Source organism: Pan troglodytes, chromosome 7 (genome assembly GCF_028858775.2).
Source record: "Pan troglodytes isolate AG18354 chromosome 7, NHGRI_mPanTro3-v2.0_pri, whole genome shotgun sequence".
Lineage (NCBI taxonomy): Eukaryota > Metazoa > Chordata > Mammalia > Primates > Hominidae > Pan > Pan troglodytes.
This window is the reverse complement of record NC_072405.2, coordinates 98,337,463-98,358,008: the sequence shown is the minus strand read 5'-3', so window position 1 is coordinate 98,358,008 and position 20,546 is coordinate 98,337,463. Positions and strand designations below refer to the sequence as shown.

The window sequence follows — 20,546 nt, the reverse complement described above, 5'->3', positions numbered from 1 at the left end:
TAGCACAATGCTGCACAGCCTGTCAGACCCTTCTAAATCCCCATGTATTATTACTTCATTTCCTCTTCCTTTTAGTCCCTCATTTCCTGTTTTCTTATATACATTCTACTTCAATGATCATGTCATTGGATGCCCCATCAAGCTGTTGCCTTTCCATTTCATATCACATTGTGTAGTTGCTTTTAGAATTGCCATTCCTTCCCTTCAGTTACCACTCTTTCCTCTTGGAGCATGCATCCCCACAACGTCCTACCTGAATGCCTCCTGGTCATCAAATCTTATTTCCCCTTTTACCAAGAAGATATGCCCTCCTGTTCACCATAATCTTCAGCCTTATGAAGCATAGATTATTTCGTGCTTTCCTTTTGTGTGGTACATATTCACTTCCTTTTCCATAACACCCTTAAAGTTTTTCTATGAAAGCCCAGTCAACTTCATCCTTCCTCACCTTAAAAGGCTTCTCGAGTTATTCTTAATGTGTGGATCTTCCAGCCTAGTGAAAGAGACATATCATCTCTTTTATGCCAAAATGACACCTAGTACTATGTTCAACTTCTATACATTCACAAAGTTTCAAATTTTATACACCAATTTTATTTTATTTATCTTTTGTCTTTAGATTCCCAGTTGCTCAGAATGATTTTCAAAAATTATTTGATCACATCGACATAATTGTTCAAGGCTTCATTATTTTGCTGAATGATTAGGAAACTTACTGACTTATTTTTATTTTTTAGAACTTTCTCCAATTGCTTTTGTATTCAACAGTAATTCATGGGTAAAACCCATAAAAATGACCCAGTAGCACAGTGCTTTCCATTCGTTAATGATTGTGATCATCTGACTTCCCTCAAGACTGCCTTAGAACTTGATCACTATTTTACTCCACAGCAAGTTGTGTGTTGAGGACTTACCTTGAGTGTAAAGAAGGGCAGTTACCTTTTGAACTCTGTATTTAAGTAAATAAACCACAGCCACACAGGGACAGCAAAAGGAATGCTTTCAAGAGCATATTAGCATAAAGCAATTAGGTAATGGTAATGAGGATTAGTCTCCCCTGTTATGGCAACAACTGTTCCTGAACTCCAAAACAAAGTCACTTAGGAATCTTTCAGGGGTTTTTTGCTTTGTAATTTCTTGGGAATTCTCTGCCCTGTCCACCCTTATCTCTTAGGAGCAAATCTCTCATTCAGCCTAGGCGTTTAACACTTAATTTGTTGACAAGTAACGTTGTGTTCCTTCCAAAGAAAAAAAATCTTTCCCTATGGCACATTCCCTCCTGGGCAAACCCCCCTGCCTGCTTCCCTCCCACTCTCTCTCTCTCTCTCTCTCTATATATATATATATATATAGAGAGAGAGAGAGAGAGAGAATATATATACACATTCTTTTATATAGAGATAGATATAGATATATATGTATATACATTTTTTTGTTTGTTTGGTTTTTTTGGAGACAGGACCTCACTCTGTTACCCTAGGCTGTAGCGCAGTACCACAATCACGGCTCACTGCAGCCTCAACCTGCCAGGTTTAAGCAATTCTCCCATCACAGCCTTCCAAGTAGCTGGGACCTCAGGCGTGCACCACCATGCCCAGCTATTTTTTTGTTTTTTGTAGAGGCAGGATCTCACTATGTTGTCCCAGCTGGTCTTGAACTCCTGGGCTCAAGCGATTCTCCTGCCTTGGCCTCCCAAAGTGCTGGAATTACAGGAGTGAGCCACTGCGCTGGGCCTCAATATCATATTCCTAATGCTGACGGCCTGCTCTACTTTCTGTGTTCTTTCAGGCCAGTGAAATTCCTCTCGTGTGGTATGGTGAATTCTGGTGAGGAAGAACATGTCTGATTGAAGACGAAGCTGAAAATATACTCCCTAGCTCTAGCTCAACCCTTTCCCTCTCCCTATGTCATATCATGAAACATCTCCTTTTCCCACCCTACTCAGCATGCATATGCCATGGCACACTGGCCACTATTACGGGAACTAAGGTATGCTGTGGGAATAAGCAGGACAGTCGGCTAAAAAGCAAGAAGTCTTTGGGGGAATAGGAGGCATAGTTTAAAGTAAGTATCCCCAGAGGAGGTGAAGCCTAGATTGTACCTTAAAAAAGAGAGAGAAAGCAAAGTATGATGATGATGCTTATGGGAAAGAGTATACATATGACTGGCACATCGGCCAGCCTACTTAGACCATTGGATGTAAATTATAGTTTAAGTAATTTATAATCTAAGTAGGCTTGCCAGTTTAGGACTACAGGCCAGTTTAGGACTATAGGAGCAGGAAAGAGAGCCTGAGAAAGAGTTTCTGGGAGTTCTGGGAGGACACCTAAGAATTTCTGTGAAGACACCTAAACAGAATATTGACCAAGTTTTCCAAAATTCCTGGCCAAGCAAAAGATTTGCTGATCTCTCTCTGTCTCTGTTTTTGTCTCCCTATCTTTGAACATTCATTCGACAAATGGTGCTGGGAACTGTTCCAGGGCTAAGGGGTACAGTCTTTTAATAAGACAGATGAGGCACATACTCTGATGGAAAGCAAGTGAACAAATAAACAAGTTAATTTCAGAGAACAGTGGATATTGTGAAGAAAATAAAACATGATGCTTTGATAGAAGGAGATTGAAGAGACAACTTTAGCTTGGGTGGTGAAAAAACTAAATTGAATACATTGTCTATGTACCTTGGGTAGAAATGGCCCTATACTCAACAATAACCTGGATTTTATTGTATATGAGACATCTTTCTTCAGTTTGAAAATAAAAGGATGGTAATTATTGATAGGTGTGCTAATAATACACTGTTTTCCCAGCTCATAATATTCACTAAAGGGTAGTTCCCATTTTATAGAGACAGCAAAAATAGCATTTTACACAGCATTTTGAAATTAGCTGTCTGCCTCTCCTCCTCTGTAGATTGAATATACATTCTCAAAGAGTTCATATTTTTGAATCCAGAACTGTTAGCACAATGGAAGGAAGGAAACCTTTTACATGTTTCAACACTTAATTATATGATATGTGAATTATTTAGAGCGGAAACCTTTTACATGTTTCAACACTTAATTATATGATATGTGAATTATTTAGAGCACCTTGCTAATACGATCTTCAGATCTCAAAGGAGGAGAACAAAAATCAGAATATCATACAGCACTAATGTGTGGTGCATTCTTATCTGGAATTTGTGACTACTTTCCCTAACTGCAGTACATCGATGGTAAGCTTTTTAGTGATTGTTCTTTTCTTCTTCGCACCCATCCCCCAGTGATTTCCAGACAAGAGTAGATTAAAGAAGAAACAGGAAAAAGATATAAATACCTAAAAAGAAAAGAATGTCAGCACACACCCATCTTTCACTTACTCCCCAGCTCGCTCTTTCTATGCTAGGGCTGAACTACATTTTTGGTGTAGCAACACTTTTTTATGATTTATTGTTTATGTATAGAAATTGGATAAAAATTAATATATTATTGTCTTCATGAATGAGTATGCATTTTTAAGTTTTAAAGTTAGTATTCTCTAAGTTAGAATTTAAAATGAATACTAATTAATAAAAAGGGGGTACATATCTGCTACATCACTAAACTCTTTGGTGTTGAGATTTTTCCCTATAAATTAATATAAAAATGAATATTTAACATTTGGAGACTATAAATGTTAACACATAAACTTAGCACAAGTAGTAAACAAAGTATTCTGAATATATCAACTCCCTTTTCTTTTGAAACACAAATAAACATTTTATTAAAATAGTTTACATTTTTTAATCCAAATGGTAACTGCGACATTCTTCCTTGAAAATAAAGACATTAAGGGAAATTTCATAATTGTGAATTTAGAAATTATTTAGAAGAATCACTTGTTAATATTTCACTTCCTTCCTCTACTATAATAAAGTCTACATTTTGAGCATTTTTCAAAAATACTGGCAGTACCCAAAGTGATTTGACCTATTGAGATGTACTGCTGCATCATTTCTCACAGAATTACATCTGGTCAATCTTAATTGATGAGCCCTGAAAACCGTGCCTGCAAAATCATTGCAGACATTCACGACTGTCTTAGTGAAAAAGTGTATTCTAATGGTTGCTTTGAACAGGTTTTCCCCTAACATTTATATACCAAAAACCAGCTTATGTCAGCTCTTGTTATAAAATATTGAAAACTTCCCAGAATGGCATTATCTTTGCCAGACACATCTATTAAGCCTCCCTTAATAGTTTTTCTTCTTCAAGTTATGACTTTACTTTTTCTTTTCCAATGTTGAAAAAGTAATACAGTTAATTAAGTGTAAATGTCCTTGCTCTCTTTTTAAACACTACAGTACCTTTTACAATTATCTGTAAACAGTAAACCTGAGAACAAAATTTAGTGTGAAATTAAATTAATGAATTTATAATGTATTTGCATGGTATCACAATATGTGATTTTACATTTCCAGTCCACATATGTTACAGTCAAATGAAGCATATATTACCCTTAGTTACATGCCACAAAACATATTTTTGTTTCTTTTTTAATGAACAAAGATGTTGGTTGCAGCCTTTTTTATAGTAGCAAATCTAAATGGCCAGTCAATGGAGGTTTAATAAACTTACATTCACTAGTTAGAATAGTATTTACCCATCACAAATATTTACAAAGATTCCATAATAATATTTTTTCATAATGTAGTTACCTATGTATTTTCCAGATTTTTAATGAGTATTTTTTTAACTTTTTACTAAGAAATTTTTCAAAAATACAGAAAAGTTGCAAGAATAAACATGGTCACACCTAATATTTAGATTTCACAACTATTAGTGTTTTGCTTATATTTTCTTCATATGTATGTATGTATGCAAATGCAGTACACATGTGCAAGTGTTTGGTGAAACAAAGTTGTAGGTATCATGAAATTTCATCTTTAAATACGGGATCCAGTGACTATCTATGTGTTGCTTTTGACTATGTCTTTTTAGATCTTTTATTGGGCTCTTTTTTTTCCAGCCTCTTTTCTTTTTTTTCCTCCTTTTTCTTCTTGCTGAGACCAAGCCAAGTTTATAGTCTTATAAACTATCTCACATTTTAGGATGTGTTTGATTGCTTGTCTTAAGTTATTCCTCTCTTAAATGTGAAGAAGTTAAGTCTGAAGGCCCAATTAGATTCTGGCTTAACAAGTTTTGCTTCTACGTGATTGTACATCATAGACTTTGTGACTTTCAAATGCCTAGCTATTTGTGTTGCATCACATTTTGAGCATATATCAAGATGTCCACTATCACTGATGCAATCCTTGATGCTTAGGGTGGCAACTGACATAACTTTGCCTTGGAAAGGTATACTTTTGCTATTAAAATTAGCATATATACACACAAGTGCATGAAAAATTGGTGAGATTTTAATAAGGTTGGTAAATGGGATCATTCTCACTTTTCTGGTTTTGAAATTGTACTGTAGTAAGGCAAGCGTTACCATTGGGGGAAAAGTAGGGAAGGGAAAATGAATCTGTTTGTGTTATTTCTTATAACTGCATGTGAATCTGCAGTTACCACAACATGAAAATTTTTGTTTTGTTCTTTGCTTACTTTGCAGGCTGTTTTTTAGTAATAGGTAAATATCTTCTTTCTCAATAATAGATGGAATGTAGTCAAATTCAGTGATGGTTCTTGCTTGAACCAGTTATTTAATTGGGAGTTGCAAAATGATTTTTCTCTTTCTGTTTTCCCTTCTGCATTAGGCATTCTTCTCTAAAAAGCTAACTCTCATGAACTAGAGATGAACTACATTTTTTCTTCTAAAAAGGCAGCACAGGTGTTTAACTCTTTCTTATAGTTAATTTTTTCCCTTTGATTACCAATTTTCAGTGAAAAGAGTTTTTACACTAGCCAGTTGCAATAGTAATGATTACTACTCTCGAACTCTTAAATTTATTCATTCTGTATATTATACCCAATTGCAGCCATTTTTCCTTTTGATTCCCAGTTTATCCCAAATTTACCCTTTGCTTAAGCTGCTCCCATGCTTTGGCTTGCTTCCATTAGTCTTGAGTAATTTCTTGCTTTGTCACAATTGTTCCAGGCTTACCTTGTAATTAGCCTATCTTGAGCCCAGACTCAACTATTCTCCAAGAAGCCCTGATTCCTTCTAATAGGTGCTCTATGTAATACCCATCACTGGAATATTATGGCTTTTACGTCTTTTGAGCCAACAAAATTAAGAAATTGTGAAAATTTCCTAAAAATTTAGAAAAAATTAGAAAATTCTGTTTGTGTATGTGTTTAAATCATGAATTATTTTCATTCTAATTTCTAATCCAAATGTAACATTAATTGACATATCTTTTTTTACTCTGAAACTCTTTGTTCTAATAACATTAACATATTAACTTTTGTCTTATAATAGTTTTAAATTTATAATACCCAGAAATCCTTTTAACCATAAAATTATTGAATGAAGATTAATATTTATTTGAAATTTCTTTTGTGGTCTATTTCCCACTAATGGACAATCAGAGTACTGGGTTCCAAAGTCATATGATATATTTATTTTCTCCGTGTGAGTATGTTTCCAATTTCTTATACAGATGAATTTAGGGTTTTATTTTTAGCACATGCTTTTTTTGCCTTTGATTTTAATTTTTTTTATTTTTAACAATTCAACCTGACACAAAATTTAATAAAAATTAAAAAAATAAATAAATAAATAAAACATGCACATAGTCTGAGAAATCTGTCCTGCATTTCCACACTTTTAGTATGCTTCACCCATTTTTGTTACTCAGTAACTACTTTTATATTAGTTTCTGTGCTATCTGTTTAGTAAGGACAACATAAGCAATATCTATATTTTATCTATATTTATAGCTATGCCTATAAAACAATGTTAATATAGATAAATTTTCCCATCCTCTTTTACACAGAAGATAGAATACATTTGCTATCAAAAATGACATCACAATGAGAAACCTGGCAAAAATTTATTTCTATTATAGTATATCATATGATTTTGTAATGTATTGCATCTTTTTATTTGGGAGGTTGTATCTTAATTTGAAGTGGATTGACAGAGAAGAGATTACTGGGTCAAAAGACAAATATGTATGTCATGCTATTAGATGTTGCCATATTGATTTCCACAGGCATCATGCCATTTTGCACTCCTACCAGAAATAAATACGGATGCCCATTCCTACAAGCCGTGAGATCAAAGCAATCTGATAATGTATGGTATATCAAAATAGTTTCAGTTTGCATTTTACTTATGAGTGAAGTTGAGTATCTTTCCCTACATTTATAAACTGTGTGTGTGTGTGTCTGTGTGTGTGTGTGTGTGTGTGTGTGCGTTTGTATAAACTGTTCACATCTTTTACTGGTTTCTCTATAAGGTTTGGGGGTTTGTTTCCTTGATTTTTAAGAGTTCTTTATACATTAGATTAATTGACCGTTTGTGAGCTGGGATACACATATTTTCTCCATGTTGTCATAGCTTTTTACTTTGTTAGCAGTCTTGTTGGTTCTCGAAAACATTTATTTTTCAAACTTATTGGTCACAACCAATGTTTTTATATAATATGGTTGTTTTTTAAGAAAAACAGCTACTGTATACATGCTTATAAATCCAACAGCTTAAACTTCCTGAGTTCCTTTCACTTCATCATTCTGAGCGACCAATGCTTTTGTCACCTTTTCAACAGAATCTAGTAATACATTTTAAAATTTGAGCTGTTTATAAAAAAATAACTGTTTTTACTACAATATATGTAAGTATTATCTTTCTATTAAATATATTTTATTGTTGGAAATATTAGGTGACATATTCAAATATTTACATAAAATACCCTAAAAATGCATAAATTTAACCTAATCATTGGTATTAGCCATCATCATCAATCTTTTCTTTTAATTCTTTTTAGAGATGGGGGTCTCACTGTATTGCCCAGGCTGGTATGGAACTTCTAGGCTCAGGTGATCCTCCTCCATCAGCCTCCCAAGTAGCTGGGATTACAGGCACAAGCCAGACCATCATCAATTTTTATTTCAATAAGTGCAGTAATTATGGCTGTGATTGGGAGATATAGAGTCTAACATAGGGTGTTATTAAAAAACTTTAAGTACGAAATTTTCTGAGAAATTCTGATAGTTTGCTTTTTCTCCATGCTTTTGAAGTATGACTAAAACAATGAGTCAGTTCAGTGGTGAAAGTAACAGCTATTTAATAGCAGTTTTCTCCAAAGTACACTTTTCCTTCCCTGAACTCCAACTGAAGCTCCCCATTTATTCTTCTTGTCCCTTCAGAAGGGCAGTGTTCTGAAATTGGTAAACCTTTTGACGTCTGTCTTAGGCTTAGTATTCGTTGCTGGCTCTTCCATTCTGCCCAGATGTACATAGCTACCTGTTCACTGCTGCCTTCCAAACTCCACTCACCTATGAGACTGCCTGATGAGCCTCGCTACCAAGGTTTACCCCACAGTGGAGAGCATCCAGCAGAGTGCCTCTGAAATCTCATACTGCTTGCAAAGAGGTACAACCAAAGCAGGCCTGCCACGGAATGGAAAACCAAGACCACCATTTCTTTCTCTGCCTTTTAAGCATTCATATAAATCACGTTCCTCCTTATTATGTATATAGCTGCCACATTTTTGTCTTTCTTTCAGTATTGTTGCGTACCCAATTTTTTTCTTAGGAAACAGCTTAATTTTCAACACCAGTTTCCCCAGACACTCTCCACGCCCACATCAGAAGCCTTCAAAACACAACACATGGCCAGGTGCGGTGGCTCACGCCTATAATCTCAGCACTTTGGGAGGCCAAGGCGGGTGGATCACTTGAGGTCAGGAGTTCAAGACCAGCCTGGCCAACGTGGTGAAACCTCATCTCTACTAAAAATACAAAAATTAGCTGGGCGTGGTGGCAGATGCCTATAGTTCCAGCTACTCAGGAGGCTGACTGAGGAAAATTGCTTGAACCGGGGAGGTGGAGGTTGCAGTGAGCCGAGATCATGCCACTGCACTCCACCCTGGGTAACAGAGCAAGACTCTGTCTCAAAATAAATAAATAAATATATACATAAATAAATGTTAAATAAAACAACACATGATTGCTTGTGAGCAAACGTGTATTTATAGACATAAATGTTTTTCTAATTTTTTCCACAGCTAATGATTTCCGTTGGTTAGAATCTCATCTTAATAAATAGGGTTAATACTCAAATTAAACAGCTACCTTGTTTTGAACAATCTCAGATATATGTACTCATCCTATGACAGTTTGGTGAAAAAAATTGGGAGATCTGTCCAGTAAATGTGTTATACTCCTGCAGTACACCAGACACAGTTCACCATGCTGGTAATCCGGTGATAAGGAAAATACACACTGCCCCATTATTGTGGAGTATATCATACAGTGGAGTAGGTGGAAGAAATGACATCACAAATACCATGATGCAGTAACATATGTGTAAGTGCTGTGAAGTCAAAGTGCAGAGTACCATGAGATAGTACAAGAATGTCTTAGTTCATCAGGATGTGCTATACCAGAACACCGTAAACTAGGCACTTTGCAAATGGCAGAAAATTACTCTTCACATTTCTGGAGACTGGGAAGTCTAAGGTCAAGGCACCAGCTGATTCCATGTCAGGTGAGGACCCACTTTTCATAAATGGCACCTGTTAGCTGTGTTCTCACACAGTGGAGGGGGCAGTGCAGCTCTCTAGGGCCTCTTTTATAAGGGCAATAACCTCATTTATTTGGGTTCTGCCTTCCAGACATAATCATTCCCAAAGGCTCCACCTCCTAATACCTTGGGGCTTAGGATTTCAACATAAGAATTTGAAGGGACACAAACATTCAGATCATAGCATAGTGTTACGTAATTTCAGTCAGAGGGCAGCCAAGCCCTCTTTACGGAATAACATTTCAGCTGAGAATTAATGGATGATTTGTGATTCAAATTGATGGAAAAGGAAGAACATTTAAAGTACAGTTGCCCCTCTTACCCATGGAGGATATGTTCCAGGACCCCCAGTGGATGCCTCAAACTGCAGATAGTACCAGACCATACACTATGTTCTTACCTATACATACACAAACCTATGATAAAGTTTAACTTATAAATTAGGCACAGTATGAGATTAACAATAATGAAATAGAACAATTACAACAATATACTGTAATAAAAGTTTTGTATATATGGTCTCTCTCTCAAAATACCTTATTATGCTGGACTTATCTATTTTTGGACTAGGGTTGACCACAGGTAACTGAAACTGTGGAAAGCGAAACCACAGAAACGGAGGGCCTACTGTAGGGCAAACTGCCTGCAAGGGGTCTTAAGGAAGAAAAGAGCTTTCCTCTGTCAAACAGCTGAAAGGAAGCTGATATAACTGGAGCAATATGAACACAAGAGAGACTGCTGGGAGCTGCGTAGGAGCTGGAGGCAGGAGTCCAGGTTTGAGTTTCATTCTAGATGCAGTAGGAGGCAAAGCAGAGGCTTTGCATTGGCATTGCAGTCATCTCAGTGAAATACAGTGGCAGCTTGGACTCGGATGGTGACAGTGGTGATGGTGAGAAATATAGAGATTTGAGATGCTGTTTCAGAAAGGAGGAAGACTAGATAGAGCAGGACCAAGGTGGCTTGGCAGAGGAGGGCCCAAAGAACAACTGGTAACTGCTAGAAATGTTCACTGTGAACATGTGACACATTTGTAGATTTATGGAAAGTTGTTGGTATGAATAAATGAATCTGTGTATCAGAAGAGAAGTAAAAGTAGATCAGTTCTACTGATTAGGTTTTTTTGTTTTTTGTTTTGTTTTGTTTTTTTCTGAGACGGAGTGTCTCTCTATCACCCAGGCTGGCAGAGTGCAGTGGCACAATCTCGGCCCACTGCAACCTCCGCCTCCTGGGTTCAAGCGATTCTCCTGACTCAGCTGATTCATTTTTTAAAAGGATCCTGAAAACAGCAATTTCTACTGATAGTAGATCATTAACATCATAATTTCATATTCAGACAGTAGGCCTTTTCCATATAGTTCTCAGCAAACAAATATGCCTGTCGTGAGCCAGAATTTTAAAGGATATAAAAGAATAATAAACAGAATTTCCCCATATGTTACTGCTCCATGGTGTACACTATGTGAATTTATCTCTGTGAACTAAATGATCTATCTGGGTTCTATGCTACATGGAAAATAAATCTACATGTAAGACCATAAGTGCTTGTATCTTAAGTGAAATATTGGTGTTTAAGTAGGAATTCCAGTTTGGTAATGTTTAAGTACTGTTTTTTTCACAACTTGACTTTGCAGACAGGCTAGTTATGGTTATTATTTCCCCTTCCACCTCCTTCTATAAGGGCCAAACCAAAGAAAGAGAGGGAGAAGGAGAGGGAGAGGAGAAAGAGACAGGAAGAGGGAGAGAGAAGAAAACAAAGAGGGAGGGAGAGAGGGAAGGAGGAAGGAAGGAAGGAGGTAAGAAGCTTGAGGCAGCATACAAATAGCAGATTTAGAGATCCATAAGGGTTATTCATCTTTCTTTCCCTCCCCATCTAAAACAAAAACCAAACTTATGTTGTTTAGAAGGGTGAAACCAAATGTATTTTTTTCTTTATGGTTCAAAGACCTTTAAATATCATACTTTTCTAGAAAGCAGAATATGTGCTAAACATATACCTTTTCAAATAGAATTTTTATGTTTGTGTGACCCCTTCACAACTTTTATAATTTTTCAGTAATAAAACATCTTAACTACAGCAGGGAAAAAAACTGAGATGTAATTTTAAAACAGTGTCTTCTAAAAGGATCATTACTTTTACTTTGCTCTTTTCTCTTCACATTTTGTTTTCTTTAAAGAAATTTATTGTGCACCTATTATGTGTAAGGTCCTTTTCTGGAAATAGGGGACTATATCTAAACAAAAGACCGACATTCTTGCCATCAGAGAGCTTATATATTTAGTGGAGAGAGAATGAACAATAAATTAGTAAAACAAGTATTGTATAAAATGACTATAAATGCAGTGAAGGAAAATACAACAGGAAAGGGACGTGAGGAGATCCAGCAGACCTGTGTGAGTGCAGTGAGGAACTTCAGTTCTAGATAGCATGGTCAGGGAATGTCTCACTTATAAGGAAAATTTGCACAGAGACCTAAATAGCATTTTAAGTATCTTTTCTCTATGAATTGTTCACAAACCCTATTTCTGAAATGGCAGTCTATAGTAACCATGACATGAGTTTACATCCACTGTGACAGATGCTTTCTAAATTATTTGTACCACTGCTGTCTGCTAAACTGAGGATAAGTTGAATAGAGGCACAACCTGAATATCTATAATTTATATGACTGTCTGCCAAGGCTGCTGTCAACAAAAACCAGTGGAATTCATCTGCAGTTTCACAGGACCTTCTGAATTTTTGCAAATTGACTCTGCTTATCTCGAGACAGAACTTTTATTTCTCCCCTTATTAGTGGCAAGTTGGGGTTGTACTCCTATCTGCAGACTGCAACATATGTCTGTCCAATAAAGCCACTGGCCCGCCTCCATATGTGGTGAGATTATAGCAATGGGAAGGGCTTTTGTGGGAAAAACTGGAATGTAGTCCAGGTTTTTTCACCAGATTTCCTCCCATTCTTCAGCTTGGAGAGCTTTCTGTTTCATATATAGTCATGGTCAGTTATTTCTTTATCAGAATCCATTTGTTTATTCATTTCTACTAATTATTTTGGCATATACATTACAGTAACTTAAGAATACTTTATTTGGAGATTGGCAAGGTTTTAACACCCAGTTAGAAGCCCTTGTTATATCTAGACAAAAATTCTGTTTTTTCTTTTAAGTGATTAGAATATCACCGACATATTTTATTTGCAGTGAACTCTTGATTTTCATGCCCCTGTATATTTATCTGAATCAATCTTTATATGAAATTGTATTTGAAAATCTACTGCATATGGATCAAAACATTATTAATCCAGGCCACCTAGCACCATGAAAATTATCAAGAAAAGGAGAAAAACATTTTTTACAAATTGGTTGGAATGAGATACGTGGCTGGGACTGTAGTATAGCTGACATCCAAAGAGGAAACAATGAACAAGAGACAAAACTGTAAACAGGAATATGAAGAGGGAAAGTAAATAACTTGTTTCAATATGATTTTAACAATAATAACAACCAAAAATGTTGGTACTAGTCTGTGCCAGGTTCTCAGAAAGTTCTTTGTATCTTATACAGTAATCATGCTATAAATTAGGTATTAGTTTGTACTAACTCAGTGACTAGTATATTGACCAAGGTGACACAGTTGTTAGGCGACAGAACAAGAATTGTATGTGAGCTTAGAGTCGTTAATTAAGCTATTTCCTCCTTTAAAAAAAAATAACACAAGTTGGTAGAGAAGAGTTGAACAACAAAGTTCAACTATTAAAGACTCTTAAGACAGTTCATATTTGGACTCATTTGGGTGAAAGAAAGTTCATTGTTATCATATTAACTGAAGTCCAAGAATCCTCAGTAGATTTTGTGTGTGTGTGTGTCTCTCTCTGTGTGTGTGTGTGTGTGTGTGTGTGTGTGTGTGTGTGTGTGTGTGTGTGTATGAATATATGAGTAATTGATAAATCCTAGAAAGTTTGGTCAGGCTAACATATTGTTGGCCAAAAGCATGAGAAGGTCCTAAAATAAATCACTTATATAATATGTAAGTTGTATGAAAAGAGCAAGAAAGAAAGCAGAGAATTAAAATGGAAGTATTTTTGTGATGTATACTTGTCTAAATAGTGGATATACTTAACTTCCAAGTGAAATATTGCTTATACATACAGAAATTTAAAATCAAGTGAAATTTTAATTGTATTAAAATCAATTTTTAAAATACACCTTGTTTTTAAATGTTAAAACACTGAGTAGTCTTTCATTTATTTCAGATTTTCAATGGAAAACTACTTAGTGTCATCAGATGTATCTTTTTTGGGGTTTGAAGGGTTTGTTTTTGTTTTTGGGTTTTTTTGCCCTTAGTAAGTATTATGGTGAAACATATTGTGTGTAGGCCAATTATTAATTAAACAACTTTGTAGAAACCTGCTATGGGTCAAGCCATGTGTTCTTCACTAGAGGTAAGAATGAATAGACACTTTTCATATAAAATGACTTGTGCTATGATTGGATGAAGTACATGGTATTACTAGAGCAGATAGGAAAGGCAATTAATCCAGACTAGAATCCTCTGCAATGATTTATTTTTTTCAAAGTAATTTTGCCTATTTTTCTTGTATAAAGTTATCAGCCAAAAATACATTTAATGATGAAAGAGGGCTCTGCTTTATAACTATATGAGACAATAGGCATAACAGGGGCATACAGACAGGTGTGGACCCTCTATTTCATCCTCAACATGGTAGGTGTGGAGATTTTGCATATATCTAAAAACGTTAGGAAGTATGCATGGCCCTAACGCTGCTCTCACATTCAAGAAGCTGACATATCCACAAATCTGGCAGGGACTTCTCTGTGCTACCTCCATCTAGAAAGCCCTAGAGAAAATGTAAAATGACAAGATTCAGTATGTTGACATTATGTTTTAAATCACACTCTATGGCTTAGACATTAAGGAGTTTACTACAAAAATTTTTGTGATCATTGTGGTCAAGTTGTTTAGCTCTTTCTCTGACTGATTTAATGTAAGACAATAATAAGGAAACCAGCTTGATTTCAAAAGCGTCCAGCCATTGCGCCGTGAAATGCCAGGGAGGCCTACGTGTTTGTTGAGAGATGCCTTTGCTTGGTTTGCAGGACCAGTGGTTTTGGCGAGTGAGAAACAACAGGGTGATGGATGGATACCCAATGCAAATTACTTACTTCTGGCGGGGCTTGCCTCCTAGTATCGATGCAGTTTATGAAAATAGCGACGGGAATTTTGTGTTCTTTAAAGGTAAGGATGTTTTCCATATCTGGCTATGTTGTATTTTAATCATTTTTTATAGGGCCCTGTGGTGCACACAAAAGTGATGAAATGAGATTACATAGCCAATGGATTTAATGAAATAAACTATGTTAACTAGAAATATAAATGAAATAAAGATAATTTTCATTTTTTATTTTATTTGTTCTCATACGGTATTCTCATGTCAGATTTAAGAGATATTCTTTCTCTTAGAACTTTTAGATTTGACTTAAAAGTACTAAAAAAAGATTAATAGATATATAGCCATTTCTGCACTGACTAAAGGTTTGTTTGTTTGTTTGTTTGGAGTATTTGGAGTTGCTTGCTGGTTTTAGGTAATAAAATCTATTACACTCCTATTTTCATACATAATCTTTGAAATTTTACTTGATTTAATCAGTTTATGTAAACAGATTCTAGTAAACTAAGAACTGAAGTCGAGGAATTCTTAGAATTATCCAATTATCAGTATCATGAAATGTATTGTCTGTTATTTATCTGAGTGCCAAATTTTAATCTCACAAGTACTACCAACTGCCTGGCAAGCAAAAGTGAGATTACCTGATGAAGTGAACTTAGGCAACTGCCTATTATTTTATTCTCAAAACTAGTTAATATTCAAAACCACAAATCTTATATCTGTGAAGGAAAACACAGGGACAAGAGGCAGATTGAGTTGGAGGACTGAGGGAATTGTGAAGAGAATGTATTTGAGCTGAAGCTGAGGAGAACTAGTGTGTAAAACTTTATGGTTGAACATATTACCCAAGAGCCTAAAGGCCTGAAAATAAGCTTATACAGGAATAGAGATTGAAGAAAGGAAAAGGGGGATCTTAAGCCCTCAAAAAGCAATTATTCCCAGAATCAAACTAAAATAATGCTAGGGTGCTTACAATAGCAATTGGTGAGGGTAATGAAAACATGGAATTTGGGAAACACTTGTAATATTTAAAGTGAGGCTCAAACTACCTATATCAAATGAAAGTATATACCTGGACTTTATCTTTACAGATTGTTCCTCAAGAAAAGAGACAGTTTAGTTCATTAGCTGTAAGAACATGATAATTTTATGGCCATGTTGCCAACCTTGAACACTTACTAGCTGTATCAGCTGAACAAGCTACTCAATTCTCTTTCCCTCAGTTTCCTAATCTGAAAAATGGAGTCTGTATTATTCCCCATCTCAAAATGATTTTAAGGACTAAATTAATTACTACATGTAAAGTGCCTGGCATGTATAAGCCCTCAACAAATGCCAGCTATTGCTGCTGCTGCTAGTAAGATTGCTATTGATTTTCTTGCCCTCCTGCTGTCTATAATAAGCATATAAAAAAGTGGCAGTGCACCGCACCACAGTGGACAAAGCAAGGATACCACCTAAAGGCTGTGAATCTTAGTGACATGATATTGGAGGGAAATTCCCCTCTCCTACACCCTTCCTGCGTCCCATGAGTAGTAGCAACAAAAAGAAGGGCAGGTTAAGTTCCGACTAGCCTTCCACTTGGGGACTGTCCCAGGAGGCCCTGTCTCCTCACAGGACCAGTAGTGCTCTCTGACAAAACTGCCTGAGGCGAAACTGCCACAGTCATAAATTCGTGTTCTGACAGCTCTTTATTGCCTCGGAGCCTTCTCACTTTTATTCGCTTTGCCGCTCCTCACTCTCTTGTGGCATGGCTAGCTCCTTTTCATCTTTCAACAGCCAGCATAAAAGGCATGTCCTCCAGTGGCCTCCCTGCCCACCCTATGTGGCCCACCTTCTAACTTGCACAAAGCATTTGTAAAAGAATTGAAATTACCCACAGCATTCAAATGGAAATTTCATGAGAGATGGAACTTGTTTATATTTTCCTGCGTATCATTTTATTTTCAGTTCCTAAAAGTGTTGGGTGCATAGTAGGTGCTCAATAAACATTTCAATAAAAGCAACATCACTGAATCCTGATTTGACTCAGTATGGTGTGTCTTATGGTATGGTGCTTACAACAGCAATAATTTCGTTTTTGTCCCAGACTTCTCTAACCACCAGAATGTTGTGCTTGTCAGTGGTCTCTTCCAGTACATTGTCAACCTCAGGAAATGCCTACTCTAATAAATTTTGTCACTTTGGGGACCCTGCTGTGGCGACTCTTTCCTCCAGTTTACTCTTACCCTCAATTAAACCCTCTTAAAGCCCAGCTATGACCTGTAGCTTTCCCGCTCAATAAAGCATTGATTATGGAGAAAGAGTCAGAAGTTCTGGGTGTTCCCAATGAGACCACACTCTTCCCTAGACTCTACCTCATGACTGGCAGGAGAGGAGTGACAGTCCTAGCACCCTGGGCTTCTGAAGTGAAATGACCCCCTCCACCACCCTCACCACAACAATCACAATCAAAATATTTCTCCTTGACTCTCTCTCTTTATAGCCCTTATCACCCTCAAAAGACCAGATAACGACATCATTCCTCATCCCACGTGGTCACCCCATTTTGCTCTATGGGCCATGAGGCAATCTCTGCCCCTTTGCTGACAGCTGATCCCCTTCCCTGCATAACTTGTGCACATACCATCTGACAAACCATATATTTTAATTGTTTATCTGTATCCTTCCCACTAGAATATCAATCCCATAAAGGCAAGGTATTTTTTTTTTTTATTTTACACTGTTTTATCCCCAATATCTTAAACTGGGCTTTGACAGACTTTTTCTGTAATGACAAAATAGTGAATATTTTAGGCTTTGAAGCCCATATGGTCTCTATTATATACCTTTCTTTGTTTTTTGTGTGTGTTGTGTTCTAACTTTAAAAATGTAAAAACTATTCTTAGATCATGGGCCATACAGAAGCAGGCTATGGTCATAGTTTGTTGTCTTAAACAATACCTGGAATATAGTAAACACTCAATAAAGATTGATCGAATGAACCAAGAATAATATTCAAGCCCCAACCTGTACTTATAGCCATGTACAAGTTGGTGTCAACCTATACCAGCCATATTAGACTGTGATTTACATTACTAGTGATTTAGATGTTATTCTTCTTTAATTTGTTCTTTTATTTAGCCTCTTTGCCTTACATTATTTATCTTTGTTTTCTTCTTCTCTCTCTACAGAAATCATCTTTTATGTTTTTTTTTTCTTCTTCTAATCTGTGCTAGACAATTATTATATATTTGAGAAGCTTTGTCTTTTATTCCCCTATTTAACTAAAGTCCATGTTTGGATATAAATGTATTTAACTCTGTATTTCCTAAAGGTACTTAGGTATTAATTATACCTAAAGGTATTAACCTTGTTTTCATTTTACATAAGAATTTGAAAATGTGGATTCAACTATATGTATAAACGAATGTTTAGTTATAAAGTATAACTATTGTGTTAGTGATATAAACATAAACATAACGTCCTATTTATTCGAACTTTTATAAATCTTAAGAAGAATGAGAAGCCATTAGATACAATTAAAAATTTACATTTTGGTGTAATTTAGATATTTTTTGAACTAGGGCAAAATTATATGTGCACATGTGTATCATATGAAGTGGGAGTTGTCAGTATATAAATTATGAAAACATAAAACTTGCCCTTATATATGTGTCCAATTCTATATTCTGAACAGAATCTTACTGCTTTTTAGTATGTTAAAGTATGGTAGATCAGAATATAATGTAATATATTACATAATAGTGCACTATAATGGTAGATTCTGCTTCCAGCCAAGAAGTAATAACGGGGATCAGATTTATCTTTCCTTCTGAAAACAAAGAAAAAATTGACAAATTATATTAAAAAATGATTTTCAAAGACACTGGGTATCAAGAAACAGAGGACATTGAATCCTGAGAGTCAGGAAATAAAGGGAGATAAGCCCTGAAATTACCATAGCTTCCCATCTGAATAATTTACAGGCTGCGGCACAACGTAGGGGAACCCAGGCAGAGCTCAGAAGACTTTCTAAGTTGAAGATAGAGAGCTGAGAGTTCAGGGAGAACAAGGTAGCTTCAGTGCACAGGAGAAAGTAACATAGAGGAGAGAGCTACACAAGATGGCCCAGAGATTAGCAGATGGACCCCCATACGTATTGGAAAGCGTATTGGTCAGCTCATGTCTATAAGGAAACTACTCAAATCTAGAAAAGGAACCAATCAGTGGGAACAAAAGGAGCAGTGCCTGACACTCAGGGAGGGCCATAGTACCTGCTGCCCCCAACCACCTGTTCATAGGCTTTGGATAGAGTATTGAAAAGGGCCTTACCTCAGTAGTGGGGAATAATTATCCTAGAAATATCACTGCTTGAATTCCACTTAACAAATCTTCAAAGTAAGACCTGAAGCAATCAAATGGTTTCCAAATAACAGTCCTAGAACAAAGCTCAAGAATATTTATAGGGATACAGAGATACTGACCCAACAAGGTAAAATTCACAGTATCTTGCATACCCCAAAAGATCAGAAACAAGACAAAGATGTTTATATCAGGTCTGTTCAACACTGTAACAAGTTTTATCTAGTGAAATAAATAAAAATATTTTAGATTGGAAAGAAATAATGCTGTATTTATAGACAATCTGATTGATATAAAACAGAAGTAAAACTGTATCCATGGACGTAATTGTCTATGTAGAAAGAGATAGGATTGCAGTCAATCAAAAAGCTTCCAGAATTGGTAAGTGTGTCTCTCAAAGTTACAAGATCTAAAAACATTAGTAAACATTTAATTGTATTTCTGTATATTTTCAAGAACTGTAAAGGGTCTGAGATTTTATCTTATTTGTAAGCTAATAAAAGCCTATTAGCCTGCCTTATGCTTATGGATGTTGACAGAAGACATGAGATTCCTGAGTTAGAGAAAAGGATGGAAATCAAAAGCAGTAGCCATAGTATAGTCATCTGAACTTGTTCCCTAAACCCCACACTTTAAAAGTGTGATACTAAAAGGAGTTGACACCTTACATGAAATTAGTCTCATTGCAAGAAAGGAACAATGAATTAAAGTACCTAAATTTTCTATAATTAGCAATAAGCCTGCCTAAATTTTTCACTGAAGGGAGATACTTTCTTTATCATACTGGACAGTAAACAAACCTTTCCTTTGGGGTGAAGGGAGACACTGTATCTATAATCCAAGATGGTTGGCTCTACAAATACCATTGGAAATGGATTCTAGAACAAAGGCAGTCAGTGCCTGTGCTCTCAAGACAAACTGAAAAGCACAAGACCTATGAAGAATTATCTCCCATCACATACTAACAAAGAACAATCAGGAATTGAAAATTTAAAATAAAAGGCCATTTACAATTGCATTCAAAAACACCAAATACTGAGGGATCAATCTGCAAAAAAATGTGCATGACCTCTACGTTGAAAACAACAAAACACTGCTAAATGATAGTAAAGAGGCCTAAATAACTGGACAGATATGCCTCATTCATGGGTCAGTATTATTACAATGACATTTATCACCAGATTTATGTTGACATTCAGTACAATCCCGATCAAAATACTTGCAGGCACTTTTGTAGTAATGGTCAAGCTGATTCTAAAATTCATATATACAGATACAAAGGGCCTAGTATAGACAAAACCACTTTGGAAATGCTACTTGATTTTGACCAGGTAAGGTGGCTCACACCTGTGATCCCAGTACTTTG

The 20,546-nt window shown here is 36.0% G+C and overlaps 1 protein-coding gene across 1 annotated transcript in view; it reads left to right on the top strand.

Moving 5' to 3' along the window:
- The window catches only part of MMP16 (matrix metallopeptidase 16), a 287,268-nt gene that overhangs the window by 237,047 nt on the left and 29,675 nt on the right, over positions 1-20,546 (top strand). The window contains exon 7 of the mRNA XM_001136497.8: positions 14,766-14,904. Within this exon, the coding sequence (XP_001136497.3) occupies positions 14,766-14,904 (139 nt within the window). The remainder of the gene's footprint in view (positions 1-14,765; positions 14,905-20,546) is intronic.